Raw genomic sequence first — 18,722 nt, 5'->3', positions numbered from 1 at the left:
CCATCCCCTGGCCCTTGTGGCCTCAGACTCAGAGGCCTGGTCACAGAGGAGGGCTGGGCTGACTGGGGAGAGGCAGCTGCTGCTGGGGGAGGCAGGGGGGGCTGAAGTCCTGGCCTGTCCCCACAGAGACCATCCCTGGCCCTTGTGGCCTCAGAGGCCTGGTCACAGAGGAGGCTGGGCTGACGGGGGAGGGGCTGCTCCTCTCTGTATATATTTCTCTCTGAAATGTTATAGCTTTTCTGGCAGGCAGCGTTTTACAGTTAACATCACAAAACATCCCAGTGTTTTTTCCAAGGTAATTGTTTATTGAAATGTTGCGAAAGAAGCCAAAAACAGAATGCAGAAATAAAACTAGAAAATGCGACAATCAAGGGTATGTAGAATTCAGATTATAACTATACAATGGAACAACTTTAATGTTAGCAGTAGTAGGAACCAGAATTTTAAGTACTGAGTACAGTAAGGATACCCCCCCCCCCCCCCCCCCCCCAGTTTAAGTGACCTGGAACAAATACCATTCAATCCACAATTCCAGGCTGCAGCCAGTAGTCGGTCGGGGCGGACTTTTTCTTCTCTTCTCCCAGCTCCGTGATCTCCTCCAGTGCTGTCTTTCTCTTCTTTTCTTTCGACTGCCCGGAGTTCAGAGGGATTTCTTTCCACTTCACCGTCTGTGCTGGTCCTGCCGTCCACAGCCCGCTGCGTCTCAACATACAGGGCTTGGGTGGTGGCTCTGTGGAAGTTCTCGCTCTTTGGTTCAGATTAAAGACCACTTTCTCTTTGTTGTTTCCTCGCCTTAGTTCTGTGTAGACCGGGACTTCCTGCTCCTTCCCCTGCAAGCCTCTCCTGATTTGCTCCTCAAGGAACCTGGCCCTCTTCTCTTCATCGTCCGAGGCCTGCTTTCTCTTCTTCTCGTCTTCCTGCTGCTGGTGGACCGTCTCCGGGTTCCGGTCGATGTACTGGAGGTAGCAGCCTTTGGGGGTTTCGTCCACCTTGCAGTAGCCTTCTCTCCCGAGCCACTTGGTGAAATCGCTCAGCGTCTCCCACTGGGTGGCGTTCAGGTGGATGTGCTCCCGAGAGCTGATGTATTCGTTGTACACAGCATTATTGTGGACTCTCTTGGTTCCAAATCGTCTCCGGAGGAGTTCCAGGAAATTGTTCTGGAATTGCTCCGAAAAGGAATCCAGGAACTGCTGAGGATTTTCTGACGCCAGCAGCAGCTGTCTCTGGTGAGATTCGGACATGCTGTGACATCTGAAGCCGTTCTCATCCCTGCACTGCTTCCGGCACATCTGGCAATACCAGCGCAGCTTCTGCAGCCCCTTCGATCTGCTGCGGTTGCCAATCGCCTTGGGGCTCAGGAAATCTGTCTTCCCCATCGAGAAAAACAAGGGAAGGAGAGTCTGTCTTCAGTTGGTTTCCTGCTTCTCTCTGAGACAACAGATGACCTGAAAGCGGCTATAGCAAAGTGTCTTCCCCCTTGCAATGTTGTGCAGCCTCTTCGGTTGGGATCCAGTGACTACTTGCAAGGATGGAGAACAGAAGAAGTAGAGCTTCAGCTGAGATCACAGCAGGACCAGGTCTTCTTCTAGAGCAGGATCCCTGAATGAAGGAAGCTGGGTCGGGGCCAGGCTCTTATAGCCCACCTGATAGGCAATGCCTTAATCTTTGTCCAATGGGAGATGAGCCAGGAGGGTGTTTTTGGCACCAACCCTGGGGGTCTTTGATGCTTCATGCAACAAAGGGATGACTCAGAGGTTCCTATCTGTCTCCCCATTAGGCCTGAGTGCAAATGGGCCTGCAATTGGAGGCCTCTTTCCTGGATGGGGCCTCTTGAATCACAATGGAGGTCACACCTGCAGGCTGAGTTAGATGCTCTTTGCCTTGGGCCATTTCACTCTAAAGGGAGGAAATGGTCCATTCCTGGAAAGATTATAGGACACCTTGTCAGGAAATTTTCTTTCCCTCTTGTTTGTGTTTTTGAAAAATAGATCCTTCTCTCCAAATTGTTGACATTCCTGATCTCTTGCATGAAGCCGGAATAGATTGATTTTCTGTATAAATTGCTATCCATCCAGATCCCCAGATGTGAGGAGTTTCTTGCCCTCTATGCTGGTCTATTATTGACAGTCTGCAATTCTGGGATGTGTGAGGTTTTGAGAATGAAATCTGCTCCCCTCACAATCTTGTAGAAGGTTCCACAGGACCTCAAGATGACACGGAAGGAGCAGGCTGGCCCAGCCTTTCTGATACCGCTGGATTCCAGCCCAGCTGAGAGGAATGAAATTGCAGTTTTAGAATTGTGAAATGCAATTTACAAGTTCCATTAAATATCACTAAATTTAACCTGTGAGACATGTTTAGTGTGACTATATCTACTGAGGGCCACCCAAGGCTCCATTTAAATCATTTATGTAAAGCATTTGTTTATACCAGGGGTGCCAAACATGTAGCCAGCTTCAAGAGGAGATTGGTAAAAATATGGAGCAGAGGTCCATCAGTGGCTATTAGCCACAGTGTATATATATGTGTGTGTGTGTGTGTACACACATACATATATTGGCCACTGTGTGATGCAGAGTATTGGACTGGATGGGCCATTGGCCTGATCCAACATGGCTTCTCTTATGTTCTTATGTGACACAGAGTGTTGGACTGCATGGGCCATTGGCCTGATCCAACATGGCTTCTCTTATGTTCTTATGTGACACAGAGTGTTGGACTGGATGGGCCATTGGCCTGATCCAACATGGCTTCTCTTATGTTCTTATGTGACACAGAGTGTTGGGACTGGATGGACCATTGGCCTGATCCAACATAGCTTCTCTTATGTTCTTATGTTCTTAACATCTAACAGACACACCTCATTCTCCTTTTTTCAATTTGCTCCTCACAACCAATGTTCCCTCTACGCTGCGGAGTCTTGTGAGCAAAAAATTCTGCTTTGTGAGCCACTGGCCTTAAAGTTGTGAGCTACTTTGTCCACTAGTTTGCTCTGGGGTCATCCTTCCTGAGCTAAGACAAAAATCTGTGAGCCAGAGGCTTAAAAAGCCTGTGAGCTAGCTCATGCTAACGCAGCTTAGAGGGAACACTGCTCGCAACCCCCCTGTGAGGTAGGCCAGGCTGAGCATGTGTGACTGGCAAAAGATGGCCCAGGGAGCTTCAAGGGCAGAGCAGGGAATCTCATGAATTGGGAAGCAAACGATCTTCCTTGAGAAAGAGACGGATTTCCAAGCAGGGCATTCAGGAGACCAGCGAATGTGGAAAGGGCTTCACGGCTGTAAGGCCTGAGGAGTGGACATCATTCACAAATATTATTTTCAAGGTGGGAGAGCTGATTGAAGCCAAGAAATGCTACTTTATCTCCTCCCTGCATAATTCCTCTATAGGCAGGTGTTGTGTTCAGGCTACAGTGGTTACCCCCAATGCACAGCTGTACCGCCACAGTTGCTGGAGGATCCCGGCTGTGTTTCCCAGGGAGGAAGAGAACACAAGGAATTAAACGGAACACAAGCACAGACAGGCATGGCGGTCAAAATCCCCAATAAACTCTCCTAAAAGCAAAGGAAGTAACTTCCCACTCTCCTCCGGATGGAATTTTAAAAACAAGCCAAGCTAGAGAAAAGGGCACTTCCCAATCCAGAGTTCAAAATAATAAGAATAAAAAAGATAGAAAAGCAAACCTGCGGGTTTCACAATGCAATCCGATGCAGACTTCTCTAGTCTAAAATCCCTGAAATCAATACATTTAGAAAGGAGTAAGGGTGCTTACAGCTGAAGTTGTGGCCCTGGAAGTGCAATCTGGGGGTGGTCATTGGATTCCCATGCCACACAGTCCACATTAAGAAGGCAATCCGTACACCAGGGGTGGCCAGACATGCTTAACGTATGAGCCAATAGAATAAAGGTCAGATGTTTGAGAGCCCCAAGACATGAATGTCAAATGTTTGAGGGAGGAGGGAGGAAGGAAGGAAGGGTGGGAAGGGTGGGAAGGAAGCAACCTTAAATGCATTCTCCGAGGCCCCAGCTGGCTTGGTTTGGAGAAGTGGTTTAAAGAGAGAAATGCCTTCTCCAGGCTGGCTGATGGTGGGGGGGGGGGCGGGGGCTTCAAGAGCCACTTAATATGTATGAAAGAGCCACATGTGGCCCTCGTGCCACAGCTTGACCACCCCTGCCAGGCACTGTTATTCCAGGTTAAGGATATGAAATCAAGGGGCTTGGGCTCTTTTGATTTTGCATGGGACGGTGAACAGGTTCAGAAGTATTGGAATCCCGAAAGCATTTCTCTGGCAAAGCCCCTCCACATTTCCCTGGGAGGAAAAGGCTTTCTTTCTCCTGGGCCACATTAGCCATGAAAAGAAAACTTTCCCCCCAAAGCCGCTTCAAATCAAGGGGGTTCCTGCAGCCACTTACAGAAGGAAGAACTGGCTTCTTGCACAAACTTTGGAAGTTTCTATAGTCCAGTTTTCTCCAGGTGATGCTTTCAAAAGCTTCTCCTGGGATTCAAGGGCCAGCCTTCAAGGGCTTCGCCTCAGAGCTCCACTTTCCTTCCCCAGGGAATGCAGGACACAACCAAGCCAAAATGTTACTCCCCCAGTGCCTTGACTGCCCCCTTCATCTTTATCGCATGGGAGACAAACTAGGAGGGGTTTTGGGGGGATCATGTGTGCTTCATGCAACAAAGGGTTGACTCAGAGGTCCCTGTCTATCTCCCCATTCACTCTACCTGAATGCAAAGGAGCCTGCAATCTGGAGGGCTCTTTCCTGGGTGGGGCCCCTTCAATCACAATGGAGGTCACTCCCACAGGCTGAGTTAGATGCTCTCCCCCTTGGGCTGTTTCACTCTACAAGCAGAGGATCTAAAGGGAGAAAATCTTGGAAAGATGAGTGATAGGACACCATGGCATGAGATTTACATTGGAAATTTATAGCCCACTTTCCCCTATGTAACGCTCTTAGCTCCAAGAAACCTCTTCTGGAATCCAATAGTTAGACTTTAAGGGCTTTGCCTAAAAGCTCTACTGTCTTTCCCCAGGAAATATAGACCCTTCTCTCCAAATTAGGAGCCCCGTGGCGCAGAGCGGTAAAGCTGCAGTACTGCAGTCTGAGTTTGATCCTGGCGGAAGCTGGGTTCAGGTAGCCAGCTCAAGGTTGACTCAGCCTTCCATCCTTCCAAGGTCAGAAAAATGAGTCCCCAGCTTGCTGAGGGGGACGTGGAGATGACTGGGAAAGGCAATGGCAAACCACCCCGTAGAAGAAGTCTGCCGTGAAAACGTCATGATGCGCCGTCAACCCAGAGTCGGAAATAACTGGTGCTTGCACAGGGGACTACCTTTACCTTTTTACCTCTCCAAATCGTTGAAATGCCTGGTCTCTTTTATGAAGCCCGAATAGATTGATTTTCTGTATCACTTGCTAACCGCAGAGAAAAGGCTGCAATTTGAAATCTGAATTAGGACTGCCAGTAAAGAACATAAGAGAATGGCCCCTCCAGTCCAACACTCTGCGTCACACGGTGGCCAAAAAACCCAGGTGCCATCAGGAGGTCACTAGTGGGGCAAGGACACTAGAAGCCCTCCCACTGTTTCCCCCCAAGCACTAAGTATACAGAGCATCCCTCCCCCAGACAGAGAGTTCCCTCAATACCCTGTGAGTCACTGATGGACCTCTGCTCCAGATGTTTATCCAAAATGAATTTAGTCAAAGGCAGTTCTAAGGCAAACGTCAGGGGGCTTCAGGAGATCGAAAGGGAGGGGGCTAGACACAGACCAGAACAGATGTCCCCTTTTGAACAGGGGATCGAGCTTCCGTCATATAGAAACAGGCACTAGTGACCTTATGGTAGTTATAGCTGGTATATATACACACATATTGTTGTGAGGTGGGCTCCATCCCTGTGTGTGTGATATCTGGTTAGAGCCAGGACCATGGTTTCATCCCTCTCCTCCTGAGAAATTTTCCCAGCCTGGAACCGCTCAAGAAGAGAACGTACCCCAGGGCGTATGGCGGCTTCTCCAAATAGCGGCCCCTGTGGGGGGACTGCTTCTGCTTAAGAAGGTGGGCATGAGGGAGGCGGGAGCCCTTTTCCCCTCTGTGCTGTGGCCTTGATCCCCACTGGTCACTCCACGCTTGGGAATGGAAGAGAATCCAATCTGTAACAGCAGTGTGACTGTTGGATGTCTTCGAGAGGATGGGGACCGAAGATCCAGCCTCTGCACTCCGTCCTGTGTCTGGAGGCCCTTGGGGGCTTCTTGGCCCATTGAGGGGGTCAGCCCAACATGCAGAGGTCGCATGCTCAGGGGCGCTTTGGCAGAAGCTGGGCACGCAAAGGACAACTCCGGGGGCTTTAGGCTGGAGGGACGAAAGAAGGAAAGGAGCAGATTAACTGGACAGGACGAATTGAGGTGGGCAGGCCTCAGGAAACAGCTTGAGTCCAGGGGAACCTTTAAAACCAACATATTTTTATTCAAGGTGTATGCTTTCATGTGCAAGGAAGACGTGTGCTTGCCCATGAATCGTTCTAGCCTGAATAAAACTTTGTTTATTTTAAAGGTGCCACTGGACTCCTCCTTGGCAGAGGGCAACCAGAGTGTACTGCAGTAAAAGACGGATTCAGAAAGTAGACATACATCCAGGGCCGGCCCTAAACTATCCGGCACAGTCAAGGCTAACTTCTGTCACCCCCCCGCCCCCCCCAATGCATTGATAATGTCGGCACAGTCATAAGAACATAAGAGAAGCCATGTTGGATCAGGCCAACGGCCCATCCAGTCCAACACTCTGTGTCACACAGTGGCAAAAAAATTTATATACACACACACACTGTGGCTAATAGCCACTGATGGACCTGTGCTCCATATTTTTATCTAAACCCCTCTTGAAGGTGGCTATGCTTGTGGCCGCCACCACCTCCTGTGGCAGTGAATCCCACATGTTAATCACCCTTTGGGTGAAGAAGGACTTCCTTTTATCCGTTTTAACCTTTCTGCTCAGCAATTTCATCGAATGCCCACGAGTTCTTGTATTGTGAGAAAGGGAGAAAAGTACTTCTTTCTCTACTTTCTGCACCCCATGCATTATCTTGTAAACCTCTATCATGTCACCCCGCAGTCGACGTTTCTCCACGCTAAAGAGCCCCAAGCGTTTCAACCTTTCTTCATAGGGAAAGTGCTCCAGCCCTTTAATCATTCTAGTTGCCCTTCTCTGGACTTTCTCCAATGCTATAATATCCTTTTTGAGGTGTGGCGACCAGAACTGCACACAGTACTCCAAATGAGACCGCACCATCCATTTATACAGGGGCATTATGAAGTTAGTTAAGGCTAACTTCTGTCACTTCTTAGTCAAGGCTAACTTCTGTCACCCCCCCCCCCCCCCAATGCACTGATAATGTCGGCAAGTCAGAATTCGTCACCCCCAGAAGGCTGGTGCGCTAGGCGATCACCTAGTTTGCCTCGTGGCACAGCCGGCTCTGCATACATCTGCGGCGTCTAAATCTCCGCATTCTGCTCCTTCTCAGGATAAGAAGGACAAACCAACCTCAGCCCCATCGTTTACAGCTAAATGTCATCCTCACCAAAGAGATATTTACGAAATGAGCAAGTTTATGCTGCTTCTGCTTTAGAGATTCTAAAGACCTCTCCCCAAAAAGCTATGGGCCTTAAGAGGGCCCCCTTCCACAATGCATTGTAGAGAGGAAGACTTCAATATCTCATGAGCATCGTACTGCTGAGGAGCTGGACAACCAAATCTCCCCCTTGACTACATCCTTGGTCCAGAGGACAGCGGAAGCTGCCCACCCACACAATGGAGCTGCAAGAAGAACCTCCATTCCAGACATAGCAGCAGCTGATGCTATCTGTGTTTTTTTTAATCCCCTGAGGAAAACAATGGGAAAAAGAAGTGGGTTTGATATGGACCAGATGCCAGCGCCTTTTGAAGCGATGGTTGTTAAGCCCCACCAATAACTGCTGAGTGATTGATCTTATGGCACCTTGACTTTAAATATATATAAATATTTTTCTCTTCATGACCCCAGCCCTCCCTCCCCTAAATGGGATTTCTGTGGATTGTTTTCCTTCTTCCTCCCTCTTTCCACTGCCCTTCCTGGAACAGAATGTTCCCCTCTTAGCCTAGACTGGTATTGGGTTTTGGACCTCTTCCCTTTCCATGCTGGGGAAAGTAGAGTTGAACCAAAGGTGGGCAGATTGTGACTCAGGTCTGGCGATGGATTGGGGGCATGAGAGGTTGTGGGAATGGAGGGGGCCTGGGCTTGGGGGATTGGGGGCTGTTGTCTTTGCCCTTCTTGGGAGGTCTGGAACTTCTATTGTGGGTTTGGAAGGGGGAGAGGGGTCTCAGGGAGGAAGGAGTCTTAAGATTATCGAACAATTTTATTCAACGCCACCTAAAAGCTGCAGCTCCTTCACATTTTGGCATTGCTTGATATTCCCACTTAATGATCTTGGAAAATGTCAATCCTGAGGGAGATAGAATTTCCCTACATGCAGATATCTGGGGAGGGTTTTTTTTTTAAACAAACAAACAAACCCAGAAGCAATCTATGAGGTGCCTTTAGGGGGCGACTGTGAACATATGAAGCTGCCTTCTACTGAATCAGGCCCTCGGTCCATCAAGTCAGTCTTGTCTACTCAGACTGGCAGCGGCTCTCCAGGGTCTCCAGCTGAGGTTTTTCACGCCTACTTGCCTGGACCCTTTTTAGTTGGATATGCCGGGGATTGAACCTGGGACCTTCTGCTTCCCAAGCAGATGCTCTACCACTAAGCCACCGTTCCTCTCCTAATTGTGCTGATTGCCTGTTTACTCATACTGCTTGGAAATGAAAACACAGTAAGGGAACTGTACATTTTCTCTTTTAATGGCATGTGTCTGTTTTGTCTTTCCATATTTTGCAAATAGCTTATAAATCATTCAAAGAGAGAGAGAAAGTCCAAGACATCACAGCTGGTCAGTGTTCTGGGGGGAGGGTCTCCCCAAGGAGAGGAGGGCGGGATTCTCTCACTTTTGGCGGTTCCCCACTGGCGCCTGCAGAAGGGCCAGATCTTTCCCTTCCTCAGCACGGGGAGAGGGGAGCCATTCCGGGGTCCCTGCAGCAGATCTTCGAACAAAGGAAGAGAAGCAGCTGGGTATGGCAGTCCGGGATGAGCGCAGGGGACGGGTGGAGGGGGGGGGGCATGGCAGAACTGGGGAAGGCAGAGAGCGAAAGCTGCTCGTGTCTTCCTCACCAAGGCTGCCCAAAGCTGATCCAGGGTGGAGTGTGTTAGCTGGGGGACCTGGCGAATGAGATCCCCAGCGTTGGCTGCTGAGGGCATTGAAGTGGCCTGCAGAAGTTGGGTTTCCAAGAGGCCCCTGCATAGCTCCTGCCCGGTCACCCTGAGGTGGAGGAGGGCCTAGCTAGTGGAGGGGCAGTGCCCTCACTAAAATTGGGGTGCCCCTGCTCCCAGCCTGCTGGTCCCCCTCCCCTTTCCCCCAGAGGGCAAGGGAGCCTGGGGTGACGGGTGTGGACCACGTGGTCCCTCCCCAGCTGGCTCCCTCTTGCCTCTGCCCTGTGTCTCCCCCCCGCAGAGCAGAGAGGGGGTTTCAACTGCAGCCCCCGTCTCTGGAGTCCCGGCGCAGCAGCCGCACGATCTCTCCATTGGATACAACGGAGGAACCGGGCCGCACAACTCCACAGGGGTAGTTGAAAGTTTAGCCCCCCTCTCTGCTCAGCTGTCAGGTGTGGAAGACAGGGGAGGGGGGGGCATGGCGTGGCCTTGTCCCTGCCAACTCTTTTTCCTGCTAAGAAACAAGGGGAAGGCTCCACAGGGCCAGAAGCGGCATGCCCCTTCTCTCCCACCTGACAGCTGAGCAAAAAAGGCCCTCTCTGTTCAGCTGGCTGCTGGGAGAAGAGAAGGGGCAGTGAGGTCGGCCTGCCATCTCCCTTCCCACACTGGGGCTTCTGAAGACAGCGAGGGGGGCAGAGGGTGGGGGCTGCCGGCTGCACAGCCCATAGGCCTGCGTGGGGCTAGCTGCTCCCCCCACCAAGGAAGCAAAGGCCGGGCCCTTTGCAGTGGCGGCAGCTCTTTCTTCGTCCTCGCTGGGAAGGGGGGGGGGAGGGACAAAGAGGGTGGGGGACTGGGCAGGCTGTGGGGCGGGGTTGCAGGGCTGTGGGCCAGTCTCCCAGTTCGCCTGGCTTCCCCCTGCCCTCGTGCTGCTCAGGAGGAAGCAGAAGGGGGAAGCACACACCAGGCTTTTAATGTTTTTAACATTGATTCAATTAGTGGTGCCCCCCTGGAAGAATTTCCTAGATAAGGCCCGGAGGTGGGGTCAGCTTTCGGGGGGCCCTCGGCTGGTTCCCGTCCTTGGGGTCTGCCACGGGCTCCTCCTCCTTGAGCCCAGGATGCCCGGCCTTTCAGTTCTGAAACCAGACCTGCAGAGAGGCAAGGAAAGAAGCAAAAAGTCCCCGTCATCTCTGGACACAAACCTCTCCTGCTTTCCACTTTTTGGGACTCATCTCTGTGAACGCTCTTCGATGCGCACCCTACGGATATACCCTTCCCCATCCTGTCCACTGCAAGCTGGAATGCGATCCACAAATCACAGAGGAGAATGATACTTGCTCCTCCTAGCGGAATTCATTCCTGCCCCCTTTTCCTGGCTTCCGTGTCACTGGTTATTCCAGAAGGACAAATGTCTCTAGCCTGCCCCAGAGATTTGCAGCATAGCATCCAGTACCTCTCCCCAAAATACCCCCCAAGTTTCAAAAAGATTGGACCAGGGGGTCCAATTCTATGAGCCCCAAAAGAAGGTGCCCCTATCCTTCATTATTTCCTATGGAGGGAAGGGATTTTAAAGATGTGTGGTCCCTTTAAATGTGATGGCCAGAACTCCCTTTGGAATTCAGTGATGCTTGTCGCACCCTTGCTCCTGGCTCCACCCCCAAAGTCCCCAGATATTTCTTGAATTGGACTTGGCAACCCTACCCCCAGTTTGGTGTAGTGGTTAAGTGCACGGACTCTTATCTGGGAGAACCGGGTTTGATTCTCCACTCCTCCACTTGCACCTGCTGGCATGGCCTTGGGTCAGCCATAGCTCTGGCAGAGGTTGTCCTTGAAAGGGCAGCTGCTGTGAGAGCCCTCTCCAGCCCCACCCACCTCACAGGGTGTCTGTTGTGGGGGAGGAAGGTAAAGGAGATTGTGAGCCGCTCTGAGACTCTTCGGAGTGGAGGGCTGGATATAAATCCAATATCTTCTTCTTCTTCTTCTTCTTCTTCTTCTTCATCTGTTCCTGGAATATCCTGGAATGCTTCGTCCAGAATGTCCAACTGTTTCGTCATGAAATTTGTTCTCTTTCTTCTATCTCCACCTTGGAAAGTAGCATTCCGGTTGAAAGGAGCATCTGGAGGGGGAAAATGAAGAAGGTGGAGTACCTCATGAATGCCCATCCGACTGCCCAATTCCCACCGTGCTCACTCCGCAATTAATCCAGCCTCCACATTCCATAGGACAGAAACATCTAACAGACACACCTCCTAGACTGTCATTCTCCTTTTTTCAATTTGCTCCTCACAACCCCTTGTGAGGGAGGCCAGGGTGAGTATGTGTGACTGGCAAAAGATGGCCCAGGGAGCTTCAATGGCAGAGCTGGGACGCTCACGGATTGGGAAGCAAACTGTCTTCCTTGAGAAGGAGATGGATTTCCAAGCAGGGCATCCAGAAGACCACCAAATTTGGTGAGAGCCAGTTTGGTGTAGTAGTTAAGTGCGTGGACTCTTATTTGGGAGAACTGGGGTTGATTCCCCACTCCACTTGCACCTACTGGAATGGCCTTGGGTTAGCCATAGCTCTGGCAGAGGTTGTCCTTGAAAGGGCAGCTGCTGTGAGAGCCCTCTCAGCTCCACCTACCTCACAGGGTGTCTGTTGTGGCTGGGGGGTGGGGGGAGGTAGAGGAGATTGTGACCGCTCTGAGACTCTGAGATTCAAAGTATAGGGAGAAATCCAATACCCAATATAAATCAAATATCCAAATTTGGAAAGGGCTTCATGGCTGGAAGGTCTGAGGAGTGGACATCATTAACAAATATTATTTTCAAGGTGGGAGAGCTGATTGAAGGCAACAAACACTACTTTTATCTCCTCCCCTGTGTAATTCCTTTACAGGTAACAAACAAAGTGGCAACACAGTATATTACAGACCAAAATCAACACCACTGTGTATACAAACAATTTGAAAAGTCTCTTATTTTCCAAAGACACCTTATACACAGTACAACAATTTGCAAAGGTGGTGGATTCCACAACAAATTTCTAGCCAATTCTTTCACCAATATTCCATACAATTTATAAAGGAAAGTTCCTTGTTGAAACTTTCATTTAGAGGATAAGTTCCAAGTCCTTCTCATTGTGGCAATTACATTTCCCTATCACTAGTTGTTTACAACTCTGGGGTGACGTTGCGTTCACGTTTTCACGGCAGACTTTTTACGGGGAGGTTTGCCATTGCCTTCCCCATTCATGACACTTTCCCCCAGCAAGCTGGGTACTCGTTTTACCGACCTCAGAAGGATGGAAGGCTGAGTCAACCTGGAGCCAGCTACCTGAACCAGCTTCCACTGGGATCGAACTCAGGTTGTGAGCAGAGGGCTCCGACTGCAGTACTGCAGCTTAACCACTCTGCACCACGGGGCTGCTTGCACAGGGGACTACCTTTACCTTTTAGAATAACAGCTCCAAAGGCTCCAGTCTTCTCTGCCTGTCAACTTTATGGGTCACGTTTAGCAGAGACACTTGATCATAGAGCCATTCTCCAAATGCAATCTTTTGACTTCAAAACTAAGACTCCTTGCATTCACAAAAGCCACAAGCCCCCAATCTACAGCTGTGTCCACCACAACAACAAATGCTGGATGAGCCAGGCTGCGTTTCTCAGGAAGGAAAAGAATACAAGGAATTAAACAGGCTTGTATTCAGCATGGCAGTCCAACTCTCCTAAAAGCAAAGGAAGTAACTTTCTGCTCTCTGGATGGAATTTTAAAAACAAGCTAAGCTAGAGAAATGGGCCCTTCTCAGTCTGGAGTTTATTTATTCAAAAGCAAACGTGAGGATTTCACAATGCAAATCCTATGCAGACTTACTCCAGTCTAAAGTCCCTGAAATCAATACATTTAGGAAGGAGTAAGGGTGCTTACAGCTGAAGTTCAGTGGCCCTGAAATTGCCGCCTGGTGGCGAACGTTGGATTTCCATGACACATTGTCCAAATTTACAAGGCAATCCATACACCAGGGGTGGCCAAACTTGCTTAATGTGAGCCAAAAGAATGGTCAGATGTTTGAGAGCCCCAAGACATGAACGTCAGAGGTAGGTAGCTAGGAAGGAAGGAAGGAAGGAAGGAAGGAAGGAAGGAAGGAAGGAAGGAAGGAAGGAAGGAAGGAAGGAAGGAAGGAAGGAAGGAAGGAAGGAAGGAAGGAAGGAAGGAAGGAAGGCATACAAAATGCATTCTCCAAGCTGCCAGATGACCTGGTTTGGAGAAGTGATTTAAAGAGAGAAATGCCTTCTCCAGGCTGGCTGAGCGGGGGGCGGGGGGGCGGGTGGGGGGGCAGTTTAAGAGCCACATAAAATGTATTAAAGAGCCACGTGTGGCCGCCGACCCACAGCTTGACCACCTCTGCCATGCACTGTTATTCCAGGTTAAGGATGTGAGTTCAAGGGGCTTGGGCTCTTTTGATTTTGCATGGGAGGGTAAATATGTTCCTTATTATTGCAGTCCTGAATGCATTTCTCTGGCAAAACCCCTCCACATTTCCCTGGAGGGAAAAGGCTTCTTTCTCCTGCGCCACATCAGCCATGAAAAGAAAACTTTTCCCCAAAAGTACCTTCGAATCAAGGGGGTTCCTGCAGCCACTTACAGAAGGACGAACTGGCTTCTTGCACAAAACTTTGGAAGTTTATATCCCTCCTTTTCCCCAGGTAAAGCTTTTAGTCCACAAAAGCTTCTCCTGGGATTCAAGGGCCAGACTTCAAGGGCTATGCCTAAGAGCTCCACTGTCCTTCCCCAGGGAATGGAGGACATGGCCAAGCCAAAAGTTGCTCCCCCAGTGCCTTGACTGCACCCTTTATCTTTATCATATGGGAGACAAACTAGGAGGGTGTTTATGGCACCATCCCTGGGGATCATTTGGGCTTCATGCAACAAAGGGGTGACTCAGAGGCCCCTATCTATCTCCCCATTAGTGCAAATGGGCCTGTAATCTGGAGGGCTCTTTCCTGGGTGGGGCCCCTTGAATCACAATGGAGGTCCCTCCCGCAGTCTGAGTTAGATGCTCTTTGCCTTGGGCTATTTCACTCTGCAGGGGACACATTGAAAGGGAGAAAATGTTCCATTCTTGAAAAGATAAAGTTAAAGGCTGCAAGGACACCTTTGCATGAGATTTAATTAAATATAGCTGCAATTTGCAAAGTTGCTGCTCTATATGAGCTGTACTGTGTAGCTTCTCCCCTTACTGGTTTTAAATGTCGTCTATTCCCACACTCATCTCCAAAGTTCTAAAAACAGAGAGTGAAGAAGGGGGTAGTCTCTAAACAAGTGAAAAAAGATGTGCTATATTTAAAAACAAACAAACAAACAAAACAGATTCCTAGTCTCCTATAAGGCTGGGGAGGGACGGTGGCTCATTGGTAGAGCATCTGCTTGGGAAGCAGAAGGTCCCAGAAGGACATCTCCAAAAGAGTGTCCAGGCACATAGGTGTGAAAAACCTCCGCTTGAGACCCTGGAGAGCCGCTGCCAGTCTGAGAAGACAATACTGACTTTGATGGACCAAGCGTCTGATTCAGTATAAGGCAGCTTCATATGTCCATATGTCCAAGAGCTATTTTAGCCCAATTTCTCAGGGACTGTCTGCCATTTCCTCACCACAGCTGTTCTGTATAGTTTTGAAATTAGTATTAAATTAGCACATATCTGTTTGCCTCTTTGGTTTGGATCTCTGAATATCAGTCAGGATGGAGAAGGGGAGGGGCAGAGCTTACCTAAGAGAAGCCATGTTGGGTCAGGCCAATGGCCCATCCAGTCCAACCTTCGATGTCACACAGTGGCCAAAAAACCCCCAAGTGCCCGCTAGAGATCCACCAGTGGGGCTAGAAGCCCTCCCACTGTGCCCCTCCCAAGCCCCAGAATACAGAGCATCACTGCCCCAGGCAGAGAGTTCCAACGATAAGCTGTGGCTAATAGCCACTGATGGACTCTGCTCCATATGCTTATCTGTGAAGCTGTCTATGCTTGTAGCCAACACCACTTCCTGTGGCAGTGAATTTCAGCTTCAGCTGAGAATTTCTGCTTGAACACCACATTCCCAACCCAAATGAGACCGGGGGGGGGGGGGGGGTCCTGTTGCATTATCAGGGATTTTTATTCTCCCCACTGCCCCCCCCCCCCTTTGTTATGAACCATCAGGGTTGCCACTATACCTTGGCACTACAGTGTTGAGAGCTACTGTTTCCAACTCTTTCTAGCCCAAGGGTGTCGAACTCATTTGTTATGAGGGCCAGATCTGACATAAATGAGCCCTTGGGCTGGGCCATGTTGGGTTGGGATGAGACATGCCAGGCTGGGCCATGTGCGGACCTATTTAAGATTAGGCAGTAGAGAAATAAACTTTTTAAAGGACACAGACAAACACAACATTAAAAAAAAATCCCTTAAAACACAACATGCTTAAAACATTAGCACTCGTTGGTCTTAAAGGTGCTTTCTGTGTATTTCTCCCATGGGATCCAGGGAACTGAGCAAAGGACGCTCTGTCTCTTTCCTTCCTTCCCCAGGGGACCAGGAGGGTCAGAAGCCTCAGCCAATAGAAGGAAGAGAGGCTTGGTTCAGTAGCTCTGCTGTGCAATTAAGAGAGACCGGCAAAGCAAGCTCTCCCCCCTTCCTTCCCAAGGGAGGAGCCTCACTCAATGGAGAAAGCAGAGTCTTTGCTCTGTAACTCCTCTGCGATTGAGCAAGTCTGACAAAGCAAGCTGAGATGCAGAAGGAAGCAAGAGAGAGGGAGAAAAAAGCAGACAAGAGAAAATTGCTCGAGGGCCTGATAGGAGCCCTCCAGGGGCATGATGCACAATGCAGGAAACTCACAAATACCTCCCCCTAAATTCACAGGATCTTCATTGCTGTCAGATGGCCATCTAGCCTCTGTTTAAAAACCTCCAAGGAAGGAGAGCCCACCACCTCCCGAAGAATCCTAGAGTTGGAAGGGACCTCCAGGGTCATCTAGTCCAACCCCCTGCACAATGCAGGAAACTCACAAACACCTTCCCCTAAATTCACAGGATCTTCATTGCTCTCAGGTGGCCATCTAGCCTCTGTTGAAAAACCACAATTAAAGGCTCACAGCCCTGCAGAGCAGCCTAACTGCCACCTGCAGCCACACCCAATTGAGCTAGGCAGAGCGTGACCTGATGTCTAAGGCACTGGGCTCTTGGAGAGCCCTAAGAGGCAAGTTCAGGCAGGTACTTTAAAAACAGTAAGGCTTTTATTAGAAAAGCAAGTCAAAGTTTTAAAGGTAATTAAGGAAGTGCCAAAGAAAACAAAAACACTAACACAAATAAACAAACTAATACAACAGACAGCAGACAGGCAATTTACCATGTGGTTCCACCGCTTCAGTCGGACAGCATTCGTCACCCTGAGAGTGGCTAGAAGAGCGTAGGCAGCATGACCCATGCCCTCTGCAATCATCTCTCCAGAGTGGTGAATAGTTATAGGGATCCCAATTCCCAGGAACATTCTAGACTGCCAATGAGAAGAGGCTCCTCATTGGTAGATGACTCAGCAGATCTTAAATGGAGTTTTGACAGCTGTCAAACTAACTGCTGTCCACCGCAGTTTCTGGTCTAGCTCAACATTAGGCCTGATTAGGCATATCTGGGATTGGCAAATCCAACTCAAGAAATATCTGGGGGCTTTGGGGGTGGAGCCAGGAGACTTTGGGGGCGGAGCCAGGAGACATTGGGGGTGGAGTCAGGTCAAGGGTGTGATGAGCATAATTGAACTCGAAAGGGAGTTCTGGCCATCACATTGAAAAAGACCACACACCTTTTAAATGCCTTCCTTCCATAGGAAATAATGGATAGGGGCACGTTATTTTGGGGCTCATAGAGTTGGATCCCCTGGTCCAATCTTTTTGAAACTTGGAGGGTATTTTGAGGAGAGGCACCAGATGCTATGCTGCAAAATTGGTGCCTACAGCCTCCTCAGAGCTCCAGATTCACGCAGCTCAATTCTCCATTGTACCCTATAGGAATTGGTCTGCCTAGGGAATAATGGAGTGTCCAGCAGACATTCCCCCCCCCCCGCTTTCTGATGACCCTGAAGCGGCGGGGGGGAGGCCTCCAAACCAGGGGATCCCCTGCCCCCACCTGGGGATTGGCAGTCCTAGACATATCTCACAGATGGAGGAAATCAAGGCCATTCTACCTTCTAAGCTGGATCTTAAACGGCCCTTTCCACTTGCTGATGTTATTTATGCTTGTGCACCAGGCCACAGTCGCTGATTCAGGGCTTAGAAATCAGGAAAAGGCCAAGGCCACAGGCCTTTTCAATGACATGCATGCAGATGGGTCTTCCCCAGCTAAAAATCCTTCCTCTACAGTACCTGAACCTAAAGGAAGAAGATGTCAACCAAAGCTTGCATGGGTGGGGTAGGACATCATTCTTAGGGATAGGGAAACCTGTAGCAGCCAATGAAACCCAATAAAAATGCAAAACCCACCCCATGACTAAGCCAGCACACACATTGGGGGCTGGTATTCAGAGACATAGGAGGCCCATAGGATTAGATCCAAGTGGGCAGCCGTGTTGATCTGAAGCAGTAGAACGAAGCAAGAGTCAAGGTGCACCTTTAAGACCAACTAAGTTTTATTCAGGATGTAGGCTTTCGTGTGCTCTAAGCACACTTCATCAGGTGAGGAATCCGGTAGAGTGAGCTGAGCTACATATAGCTGGTAGGGAGGGGTTTAGAATGCAAAATGGTACAAATTTAAGATCCAATGACAGAATAGTAAAATTAACAAATTGAGCAAACCTTTGATCAGGGTAGCATGAGTGCGAGAAACCAATAAAACAGTAACATGTCAAAATGTGAGAATGTCTGTTAATCACTCTATTGTTATAAGCCTGGGCCAAAATGAGGGCATTTCTTTCTCAGACATTTTTCCCATCCAGCTAATTTATCTTTTAGCATGTGACATACATATAGTTCACCATTAGAAAAAATATATTAACATATAGTGGAAGATGGGTTTAGTATATGTAATGAGATAAACAGCCAATATCCCTATTTGAGTATTAGAGGATTTGAGGATTAGGTTAGCATCCCTTGAGATGGCTCGCCAATGTTCTTCTTGCAGGAATTCCCCTGGAGGCACTTTCTTCCCTAGAAAAAACTTAATGTCTCTCCTTGTATGCAAGTCCTAAAAGTTGTGACTGGGTTGAGTTCTTGAATGTGAGCAATTTGGTTTTTATTTTTATCTGCGAATGATAGAGACTTGGTGGTATTTGTGATGCAAGTATGCCTGCGTATAAGGAATCAGAGCGCGGAAGAAGGGCTGCCTGAGGATTTGATAAATCACAGATTTTCATAGCAGAACAACACCTGTTGAATTTCCGCAGCCGTTTCAAATGCTAGCCCAATGTGGTGGGTTTTCTGGAAGGTAAAGAAACCCCTCCCCAACTCTTCCA

At 49.3% G+C, this 18,722-nt stretch overlaps 1 protein-coding gene across 1 annotated transcript; it reads right to left on the bottom strand.

The window, feature by feature from the left end:
- Nucleotides 1–284: 284 nt before the first annotated feature.
- Nucleotides 285–16,715, bottom strand: LOC132573283 (DNA/RNA-binding protein KIN17-like). Its single transcript, XM_060240786.1, has 2 exons — nucleotides 16,629–16,715; nucleotides 285–2,268 (listed from the first exon to the last, which is right to left on the bottom strand). The coding sequence occupies exon 2, from the start codon at nucleotides 1,374–1,376 to the stop codon at nucleotides 519–521; it is 858 nt and encodes a 285-aa protein (XP_060096769.1). The 5' UTR covers nucleotides 1,377–2,268; nucleotides 16,629–16,715; the 3' UTR covers nucleotides 285–518.
- Between the last annotated feature and the right edge of the window lie 2,007 nt (nucleotides 16,716–18,722).

This window comes from Heteronotia binoei, chromosome 6, assembly GCF_032191835.1.
Source record: "Heteronotia binoei isolate CCM8104 ecotype False Entrance Well chromosome 6, APGP_CSIRO_Hbin_v1, whole genome shotgun sequence".
NCBI lineage: Eukaryota > Metazoa > Chordata > Lepidosauria > Squamata > Gekkonidae > Heteronotia > Heteronotia binoei.
This window is presented reverse-complemented; position numbering and strand designations above follow the sequence as displayed.